General features: G+C 43.4%; 1 protein-coding gene across 1 annotated transcript; it reads right to left on the reverse strand.

Annotated features, from left to right (window-relative positions):
* Window positions 1–6511: 6511 nt before the first annotated feature.
* Window positions 6512–6798, reverse strand: CTXN3 (cortexin 3). The gene is given in 2 exon segments (XM_015413527.1): window positions 6512–6756; window positions 6759–6798. Coding segments are annotated over 2 exon segments (285 nt in total).
* Between the last annotated feature and the right edge of the window lie 4940 nt (window positions 6799–11738).

Consider the following 11738-nt stretch of genomic DNA (forward strand, 5'->3'; position numbering starts at 1 on the left):
CTGGGACATTACATTCAAGGACAGGGACATTTTCCTGAGTTTCAGAAACAAACAAGAGTATAAGAGCTTAGAATCTGGTCTGCTTAAAGGCCTGGCAGGGATTGCCAATAAAATTGTGCAGTGCCTGGGTATAAAAATCCTGAAAATACTTGGTGGACATGATTCCTTTTACAGATGTTTCCATACTACAAATGATTGAAATCTATTTTTCTTTGTAGCAGATTTGGGGGTAGGAATCACACACTATTGGGAAGGGAGGAAGGGAGAGAGGATTCAGCCCCCCCCATCCCAAAAAAAGAGATCAGTGCTGTCAAAATCAAATTGGTTTGGTGGTACACATGTTGTTCACAGCAAGACAAGAGATAAAAACCAGTGTCTTGAGCCACATTGTTGGATACAGGTTGTTGTTGTTAAGTGAATTTTAATAGAACCAAGAGTGTCTCAACAAGAGATTCTACTATTGCAGCTGGTAGCAGGTGTGAAATAGTTTTTGCTAAAAATCCCTAGTGAAGAAACGGACTGAATAATGTAGCTCATAGGCAGAGATAACAGGAGACTGTGACAATCACAACTCTCTAATTTGACAATACATTTTCAGACACAGAAGGCATATGCATAGAGATTTACTCTGATAGCTAAAAAAGGAATTCCAGCTCCATTATAGCAGACAATGAATGCCTCCAGGAGGGTAATGGGTCTCCTAATGGAATTCAACCCTGAATATAACCTATGGTCAGTCCACTTTAATAGCTGGATAAATGGCCCTATCTCAAGCACTTAGAGTCCAATAAAACCTAGGAAAGTCTAACCTTTTTGCAGATTGTTGGATGCCTATCTGTAAAAGGAAAGGCATAGTGCTGGCACACAGGTTCATGTTTATCATTTGACAACTGCACCACCGAGTGAGGGCTTACCTACAAAAAAAATGTCATTTCAGACACATTATCACATATGAAGGTTCCATATAATTTCAGACACAGTTTTTTGCAACAGAATCAGTTCATACATTCAAATAGCTATCCACTGCACAATAATCCAGTAATGCAAATATGTGTATAAACAAGCCCAGAAAGCTGAAAAAGATATATATATAAATAAAAGAAGGGAAGAGGGTGGGGTATACATTAAATAAATAAATAAATAAATAAATCCCTGCTTTGGTTACCAATATAGAGCAGAGCAATGAAACACTTGCCTTGATCCTGCATGTCAGGGCCAAACTAAACATTACAATTTTGAGTTCCCCACAGCCATGCAACAGCTACAGGGAATAACTTCTGAAAAAAAGGAGAGGCCAAACAGACTCAGAATAGGGCTGCAGGGGAGGAAGGGCTCCTGTCTCCCCGCCCAAGTCCTTTTCCTGTGTGAAAACTGCAGTGGGGGGAGTTATTTCCCCAGTTTTACTGCTACGTGTGGACCTTCCCCATGGAGCCGGTTTGGGCTCTCCTTTTCTAAAAAAGAAGCCATGCTGTGTGGCTGCAGGGAACACAATTTGGGTTGGGAGGACCTGGACCCAACTCTTTAAAAACTATAATATTTCATTTGGACCTCAGAGCTGTAATATGTGGGAGGGAGATAAAGTATTAATAAACATAGATGTGACTTTTGCTTTTCTACAGTGTAGCTTCTCTACACTGACGTGATGTGGTCCATGTGGTCGCACAGAGTTGGACTCGACTGTGCAACTGAACAACAACAACAACAAAAGCTTCTCTACAAAGCAAACTGTCTTAAAAATTATCTTTCTTGCCCCTGAATATGTTGCATTATTGAATTTAAATTAGCACTTCCATGAAGCATGCCAATAAATCCATTAAAATGTTTAGCCTTTTTTATTTCAACAAGCACTGATATCACATTATGAATGATGTTGTTTTCTGAAACACGGTGAATGACCATGTATTAAACATTGCTGTAATGATCTGGATTTGTATTACTCATGCATTATTCTGGTCATGCTGGCATAGGAAAATGGTCTCTCTAGTCCACTGTCCTGTCCAGGGCTGGTGCCCGGTTTTTTTGCACACTAGGCAAGGCTACTCTCTGCTTCTCAAGCAGGAAATAGCAAAATTTATGCTTTCAACAGGAAACAACCAAAGCTGTTATCACTAAACTGAACTCAGAAGGAACGATCAGAACTCTCCAAATCAATATACCTAACCAATGAGAGCCAGCGTAGTGTAGTGGTTAAGAGTGGCAGACTCTAATCTGGAGAACCAGGTTTGATTCCCCATCCCTCCACCTGAAGCCTGCCAGGTGAACTTGGGCCATTCACAGTTCTTCCATAACTGCTTCAGCCCCACCTACCTCCAATGCTCCCTCTAAGCTGTGGAATCTTGTGAGCAAAAATTCTACTTTGTGAGCTACTGGCATTAAAGTTATGAGCAAGCGATTTGGCTACTGCGTAAATGGAGCCATCCTTCCTGAGCTAAAACAAAAACGTGTGAGCTGGAGGCTAAAAACTGTGAGCTAGCTCACACTAACTCAGTTTAGAGGGAACACTGCGCTATCTCACAAGGTGACTGTTGTGGGGACAGGAATGGAAGGTGATTGTAAGATGCTTTGAGACTTCTTACGGTAGAGGAAAGTGGGGTATAAAAAACAACTCTTCTTCTACCTGGAGGTCAATCTGGAATGGTGCTATTAACTGACATTTATGTAATAGTCATTTTACATTTAAGCACCATATGAATTGTACATATGGCTATTTTCATGAACATGCAAGCTATTGCTGGCAAGCTGGGTGCAAAATGCAGGGACCCAGTTTACTGCTGATCTAAGACATGCTTTAAAACCCAGAATACATCTCTCTGGTCTATGGGTCAAAATAGACATTATGCTGGGAGATTATGGTCCTTTCCACACTTGGATCTCATCCCTGGTTTTATCAGAGTTCAACTCGTGACACAATACCTTGCATTTATCCCTGGTTATAACAGCACCCGTTTATCCCAGGACAAGTGTGGGAAGAAACCGGGGTGACCCCAACGTAATGTGGAAACAAAAAATACCCTGAGATAATTACAGGGGTGAACTTGCATGTAGTGTAGGATGTAAGTTCTGGGACAGGGTTGAACCAGGATTTAAGGTCTAGTGTGGAAAGGACCTATGTCAACATTTTAAAAGCTAACAGCTTCTGTACAGGACCCCAATTTGAATCAGGGTTGCTGCATAAAGGAAGTTCTAACCCTGATATGGTAAGAAGAGAAAGAGAATTCATTCAAGTACAACAGGCCATATTCAGTCTCATAGTCTGTAGAAATAAGAGATTATAAATATTGTAAAGAACCTGTCTCCAAATCCGCACCAAGATTATTTTAAGGGGGAGGGGTGATGTTAATCCCAAATTTTCGGTTCCCCCCCACCATGTAGGCACCTAACCAACTGAAGGGGAAAACGCTACTGGGGGGGGGTAGAGAAAACGGTGAACCAGCGCTTTCCACCACGTGTGTCTCCGCCACCACTGCCTGCTTCCAAGCCCTTTTCCCTGGGCTCACTCTTTGCATAAACTGGCCTGGGGGTGCTGCAGGATGAGGCACAAGCTGCTTGTACAGAGTCTGGTGCTGCAGACAGCATGACACAGCCATGGGGGGGCTTTAAGCGCCAGTTCCCCCAGCCCACCCATCGACCGCTGCCATCCCACTGCCAGAAGCGTCCCCCCCAGAAGGGAACAGGGGGAGGGGAAGCGGCGAAGAAGCACCCTGAGAGGGCGCAGGAGGAGCCAAGCTTGGGCCCCGCTTCCCGAGGCTGCCGGTGCTGCAGCTGCCTCCAAGCAGTCAGAGGAGCCTCACAGGAAGCAGCACATGGGTCTGCTGCTGCTGCCTGGGATGTGTGAACTGCCCGCCAAGGCGAGCATGAGTCTTGTGTGCCCTCTCCACCCTCCCCAGTGTGCACCTGCTCCCTCCCTCCCTCCCTGGCTCACTCACCAAGCTCACCCATCCCTCTCCCGCCTCCACCACTAGCCTCTCCATCCCCTGCCACCGCACTCCCCCATGGTGCGGGGAAAGAGCCTGGAGGGCTCTGGGCAGCAGTCCCTCCCTCATTTACTCACTCACCCGGCCAGAGAGGGAGCCGCTGCTGCTGCAGGGGAGACAGAGGAGGAGGCAGCCCCATGTGTCAGCCATGCCGCCAGCCAGACCCAGGTGCTCTAGGGCGGGCGGGCTGCAGGAGGGCATTGGCGAAGAGCTTTTGGTGAGGGAGGGGCGTCGGAGCAGGGGCAGGGTGGCAGGCTAGTGGGGCGCCCACCCTAGGTGGCACCCTTAGGCAGCTGCCTAACCCCGCCTTATGAAAGCACCGGCCCTGGTCCTGTCTCACAAGCTGATATTCATCTATTCAGGCTAATACATCCTTAAGGGCAGAATCTGACCACTGTGGTCCAGGGGTTGGGATAAGATGAGAATTAGGAGGTCATAATGGACACTGTAAGGCATGAGATAGATTAGATAAAAATTTATTGGCAGCAAGAGGATGATGGCAAGTTAAACATTTCCCTCCATTTTATCCCCTCTCACAGAAGTTTCAGGGGTTGAAGGAATGAGACTTCTGATACGATGGTGCAGTTGAATCTGGTGGGAAATAAAACAACCATTTCTTATTATGTAAAAGCATTGAGCTTATTTGTTTTAATGAAACTTGGCTGGTAGAATGAATCATCACAAAGAGGTTTTGGGTCTCATACACAGAACTGTGTCAACCCAGATATGGGATTCCAAGAAATGGGAACAGAATTGCATTAATCTGTAAGGATACTTGCCCTCATTCAGGGGGGGGGAGTACAGTAATGCTGTGGAGGATGAGAAGTACACATGGTTCCCTTTCACCAAGCAAGTAATGCTCATAGGCATGGTTCCCATTATCTTCCCATGGTTTCTTGGGCCTCCACGTAGTTGGCTGTTCATGTGAAATATTGTAATGTGAACTGGATCCATTTGCATGGTAAAGGAAAGCAGCCTCTACTAGTCTCCAGTCTCCTGTCCCATGGCTGAAAGTGTGGTGAGGGACTCGAAGTTATCTAGTGAAAGACTAATTGAATATGGGTTGTGGGTCCTTGGCACAGGATGAACTATAAAGCGGACACTTTGGCTGATTTGACTGAGTGGTTCTTGAAAGTAGTGTGGTTTTTGTCTAATACGAACACTTACTGCATTTGAGGCCATGGTGGTCTCAAATAATTAAATACAAAGAAACAGTGATTGTTTATATTTTATTGGACCAAGTAATTATTTTTCTATCAAATTATATATAGTGCACAGAAACTTACAAAAAATCAACTTTTAGAAAAGATTTTCAGCATCAACATTTTCACAACCATTACTCCTAAAGAATTGCTTGTTAAAGTAACCAGATAAGCTCATTCCACCTTAAATGTGTATGGAAACATCTGTTTTGCTGTTGTTATTATTATCTTAGCAGGTGTGGTGTAGTGGCTAGAGTGCTGCACTATGATCTGGGAGCAGAGGTCATTTCGGGGGGGAATGCGGGGGAACACAGTTCCCCCGGGTGAGGTGCAGGGGGGCGGGGCACATGATGAAGCCCCGCCCCCTGCTTCCGGCTGCCCTGCTTCCAGCCCTTATTCAGCCAGGTGGAGGCAGGAGGAGGGTAAGTTGCTTCCTCCCCGCCTCTCCCCACCCCTGCCTGCCTGGGGCCAGGGAGGGCCTTGGCGGGGTTTCCTTGCACTCCCGCTGGCCTTGCAGGTCCACCGCCAGGCCCCTGATGTCAGGGGGTGTGGCATATGCTAATGAGTTATGCTAATGAGTTCCCCTAGCTCTTTTTCTACGAAATGACCCCTGTCTGGGAGACACAAGTCTGAATCCCTACTCATGCCATGGAAGTTTGCTGGGTGACCTTGGGCCAGTCACACACACTCAGCCTAACCTACCTCATAGGAATGTTGTGAGGATAAAATGGAGGAGACAAGAATGTTGTACGCTACTTTGGGTCCCATTGGAGAGGAAAAGTGGGGTATAAATGAAATAAATAAAATAATAAATATCTGCCTTACCTATTTTGAAATCAAAGATGATGTAACTAAAATTCCTCACAACATTTAATAAATAAGGTTTTCTAGTTTCTATAACTTACTATTTCTGTGTTGCAGGTAAGATTCTTCCTAGTTACTTCAGGGCATTTACACTGTTAACATATATGATAACAACCACCTCTGGAAAAAAAATCCCAAATAAGTTTTCTTGCTTAGACATGATTGTTAAAGGTTTGGTGGTGAACAAGGAAATACCCACCAGCTTTGAGAAATGGATGTTCCTAACAGTTACAAAACAAACTGTTGTTTAAGCTGTAGGTAAGTGCATGTATTGTATATTTTTCTGCTTTGCTTTTGAAGATGAATTTGACACATGAAAATGTACTATTTTCTTTATTGAGATTATTACTGGTTTATCTTTAAAAGCTCAGCATGCTTTGCAGCTTTTTTTAAAAAACCGAATAGTTCTTTGTCTGTTAAACATAAGGTTTTTAATATGTCAGAGGTTCTAAATAACGTGAATCTTTGACTCTAAGCAAGAGCATAATCGAATTGGCCTTTCTCTAGTCCATCAAGTCCATCAGCCCAGGTAGAGGTTGGCATACTTCTGTATGGGTCCAAGAGAATTCGGAAACATCGGACAATGAGGATTCCTAGAAAAATGAACAATAAAATCACAAAGATGAAGGTGGTCTTCTGTTCCAGCGTCATGCCAGATTCTGAGGGAATATTCCCAGAATAGGTGGAAGTGAAGGGCTCTTCATCCATTCTCCAAGAAAGTGAAAGGAGTAATTCCACAGTTTTCTTCTTTTCATCATCAGTGCATGGAGGACGTTTTAGAAGTCACTTGGAGGTTCTTTGTTGCCTGAAACTGAGGTGTTGAGAACCACAGTTCTAAATGGCACTCTGTTGTGTAGGATAGTGCTATATAACACCCAGCTCCTGTGATGTGTATTGAAAGCTGTCACGTGCTTGAAAGCCTGAGGATATTTTTTAAAAAGTATATTATTAATCTTCACTTCCCAAGAAATGTCTTTGCTTCCTAGTTTAGGCAAAAATCATTGCAATTTACATCCTTGCAGATAGGTGCGAATATAAAACTGCCAATTCCATAATAATTTTATATAAATGCAGAATTCATCCACATTTGGAAAGCTGAGTAGCATTTTGGATACCCCATCTCTAAAAGGATGTCATATGGCCGGGGGAAATACAGTGAAGGACAAACAGAATGAACAACTTAATGAGCATGAAGCATTTGGGGCATTTTTGTTTAGGAAAATACAGGGGAACTTTCTGAGCATTGGGGGAAGTGATTTGAAAACACTTTTGCTTCATTTAATTGTACTTGTTTTCAGGAAAGACAATGTGTGTTCATATTACTTACACCATACTTAGAATCAGTCTTTGACCTCAAGGAGGGTGCTGAGGAAGAGAAAAATGTCCCCCTGTCTCATAATTACTGTTATGTAGTGAAATTGATTAGCAAGAATTTATGGATAGATTTTTAAAAGTACTTCATAGATTTCACTGTCATAAGAAAGTAAGATAAGGGTTTCACTATAGTACCTGGAAATCTATCATACCACTAATCTGGGAGAACCAGGTTTGATTCCCCACTCCTCCACTTGCAGCTGCTAGATGACCTTGGGCAAGCCATAGTCCTGTCAGAGGTGTTCTTGAAAAAGAGCAGTTTCTGTTAGAGCTCTCTCAGCCCCACCCACCTCACAGGGTGTCTGTTGTGGGGAGGGGAAGGGAAAGGAATTTGTAAGTTGCTCTGAGACTCTGAGTGAAGTATAAATCCAGTCTCTTCTTCTTCATCATTATTTAATTTCTAGCCCACCCTTCCATACACAGCAGGGCTCAGGGCGGGTTACAACAGTAGACATACACAATAAATTAAAACAATTAAAATATAATCTATACAATATTTTAAAAACATGTCTGATTCTGAACACGGCCCCTGTAGCAGATAGAAAAACCCAAAGAATGGGGCCAGATTGATAGAGGGGACATTTTCTACAAACCCATGGGGGGAAATTTATAAAAATTAAACAAAGAAGTCATCCACCACCATGTGAACCAGGTGGGAGGGAGAGCAGGAGAAGTGGGAGGGAGAGAAGTATGCACTACTCCTCAATGCCATCACCATGTGAACAGGGCAGACAAGGAGAAGCAGGAGCTGCCACCACTTCCCGCCCTGCTGTCAACCCTGCAAGTGGGCAGGCAAAGAGGAGGCCAAGGAGAAGTGGCTGTTTGAGCAAGTGAGGGAGGGATCTTCATGGGTTCCCAGCTTGTCAGTGTCTGTTAATAAAGGAAACACATGTTCAGAGGGCGATTACTTCTGAATAATGGGTACAGTAGACAAACAAATAAAAGGAGAAGTGGTGAGCTCCCCCTCATTGGCAGTCTTTAAGCAGCAGCTGGACAAACACTTGTCAGGGATGCTCTAGGCTGATTCTGCATTAAGCAGGGGGTTGAACTACATGACCTGTATGGCCCATTCCAACTCTGTGATTCTATGATTCTTTCATGCCCTGCTTTCAATGTTCCCAGATACAAGGTTGGCTATTGTTGGAAAACCTAGACAGAATAATAAAAAGTAGAGACATCACCCTGCCAACAAAAGTCCGTATAGTCAAAGCAATGATATTCCCAGTAGTACTGTATGGCTGCGAGAGTTGGACCATAAGGAAGGCTGAGCACCAAAGAATAGATTCTTTTGAACTATGGTGCTGGAGAAGACTCTTGAGAGTCCCTTGGACTGCAAGGAGATCAAATCAGTCAATCCTAAAAGAAATCAGCCCTGACTGTTCCCTGGAAGGCCAGATACTAAAACTGAAGCTCAAATACTTTAGCCACCAAATGAGAAAGGAGCACTCTCTGGAGAAGACCCTGATGCTGTGAAAGATTGAAGGTCAAAGAAGGGGATGGTTAGACAGTGTTATTGATGCAACGAACATAAAATTGAGCAAACTCCGGAGGACAGCGGAAGACAGGAGGGCCTGGCATGATGTGGTCCATGGGGTCGTGAAGAGTCAGACTCGACTGTGTGACTGTACAACAACAAAAACAACAAAATTGTTGGAAACAGAACACTAGCTACTTTAATCTAATATTGCTCTTCTTAAATTCCTGTACAAATGGGGGCATTCTGGGGGTGGTTGGGAATGCCTCCAAGTGTGAACACCCACCCAGCCACCCCTCTCCCTCCCCTCCTGCCAGATTTAGCAGGAGGGAGGGAGATAGGTGGTTGTGGGCCACAAGCTCGGCTCACAAAAAGACCCTTTAAAGGGTCTTTCTGCAAACAGAGCATGCAGCTTATGACCGCCTCTCTCCCTCCCTCCTACTAGATTTCAAGAGCCCTCCAACTGATCGGCAGACCATGTTGTCCCTGCCAATCAGCTGAAGCCCTTTAAATCTGGCAGGAGGGGAGGGAGGGGGTTGTTGTGTTTGGGGGTGGGGCTTGGAGGTGGGGCTTCCCCCAACAGCCAGCTGGTTGAGGTTTATTGGAGCCCCCAAAAGCGGAGGAACCTCCACCCGGACCTGGGGGCTGGCAACCATATCCATGAAAGACAAATGTTTTACTTAAAAGCTTTCCTAAAAGAAAACAGCAGAACGTTTTTCCAGAGGGTTGGGACAATTCAAGAAAAGGTTCAGTTCTAGTACAGACCAGGTGAGAAAATAAAGAAAGTAACAGGCAGTAAGGAACACTGGCCAGACCTAAGATGATGCAAAGGTCCAAGGATTAGAGAATGCTAAACAGTATATACACTGGGTTAATGATATGACAAAAATGCTTTTCTGTTACTAATGCAGCAGTATGAAAAGTGTCCCTCAGTTATTTCATGTGTGGTCAAGCTAATGTAGAGCAAAACTGCAGGCTATGGTTTTAAACATTTTGTGGCTGGGTTTCCCTGAGCTGACTTTAACTCAAGTCACACATTAGGTATGAGGGAACTTGTTTCCCAGTCACCAGGGGTCCCAAATTTGGATCAGGACAACAGCACAGGAAGGAAAACAGGGTTGAGTCTTTTTCTCTGTGTTTATTTCCTGGCCCTAAACTGTACTAGGGGTACTATTTGTCCCATTAGAGGGCTGTATGTGAAGCCTATCAGTACCCATGCAGTCCCCCAGTGGGGCAAATAGTACCATGCCGCTATGGAAGAGTATTTTTAGTTTCCTTTATAAAGAGCAGGGCCTCTTTGAAACCAGAGAACATAATTTCTGTGCCATGGGTTTATAATGTACAATATCTAATGCAGTGCAATAGTTGGGTTTAGATGTAGGAGAACTGCAATTCAAATCCCCCTTCAGAAGCTATGAAACTCTAAATTCACAGACTTCTTGTGAAGAATGTTGCTCTAGAAAAACAGATTGAAAATACCGAAAGTATTTATTGCTTTTACCTGCAAGCCATTGCAAGTTGGAATACAAATGTGATCGCTCAGTAATGTTTTTACCACTTTGGTTAGTCATGAGTCATTTTTGTCTAACTCTGAACAAAATCAGTAGCCCCTGTTCCCCTGTCTTTTCACCTGTAACCTCACAGATAATTTAATTCACTTTCATTTTGCGTAAGGTAAATGATGAAGAGTTGGTTTTTATAGCCCACTTTTATCTACCCTAAGGAGTCTCAAAGCGCTTACAATCACCTTGTCAGGTAGGTAGGGCTGAGAGAGTTCTGAGAGAACTGTGACTGGTCCAAGGTCACCCAGCGGGCTTTGGGCAGAGGAGTGGGGAATCAATTAGAGGCCGTTGTTCTTAACCACACTACACCATGCTGGCTCTCTCTTAAATGTTTACATTTTATAATTCCATCAAGTCTGGGATGATAGATTAGGACTGCAGTCTATGCTCATTTGGAGTAGGTCCCAAAGAACTCAACAGGACTTACTTTAGAATAGACATACACTGGATTGGTCTGTAAGAATATTATCTTTAAACACGCAGGCAGGGAAATATGCTCTTAGTTCTACCAAGATCTGTGACTTTTACCAGTTAACCCACACCACCCCTGTTTTATGTAACAACATATGACACCTGTTAGAGAGGGAAATCAAGTTACCTAACATCTGTGGAGATACCCTGCTTTTCCACAGCATATGCTCTAGCAAAGGACTCAACTTTTACATATATAACAAGATTAATCTGTCTCAAGTACCAAACGTACCAATAAAATAGTTCCGTACATTGAAATTAATCCTAGCTTCCACATTAGGCTCTTAAAACTGCTGATTGTATCAATTGCCATTTGTATAGTGTGAAAAGATTCATCACATCACTTGTCCTTGATATTAGTTCCTCCAACAGAATCCATCTGGTCTGTTATATTTGCATCTCATTATCATTGCGTGCTTACAAAGTTTAGGTCTCTAAAGTAACACTGCTCAGGAAATGATGCTTTTTTAGTAGTTTGTAGAGAACAAATCTTTGAACATTCATATGTCTAGTGAAAACATACTTACTAATAAAATCAGGGTTCTCTTAACCCAACCTTAAAATTAATGGCAAAATAAATAAAGCTTCCATTCTGGTTTTCAACCCCCCCCCCAATTATTCTACTAGGACTCTAGAATGAGCATACTAGAAGAAAGCTGAATTGTACTACACTCAGTGATGTTCAATAACTTTCTCAAGTTCTACCACTTAGATAAAAACCCACCTAACATTTGGCTTGATTTTATGTATGCTGTATGCACTGTTATTACTGTAGTCACATGCAGCCTAATCCTATGTGTATTTACTCAAAAGTAAG

The sequence above is a fragment of the Gekko japonicus genome, unplaced genomic scaffold, assembly GCF_001447785.1.
Source record: "Gekko japonicus isolate JY-2015 unplaced genomic scaffold, Gekko_japonicus_V1.1 scaffold245, whole genome shotgun sequence".
Classification (NCBI taxonomy): domain Eukaryota; kingdom Metazoa; phylum Chordata; class Lepidosauria; order Squamata; family Gekkonidae; genus Gekko; species Gekko japonicus.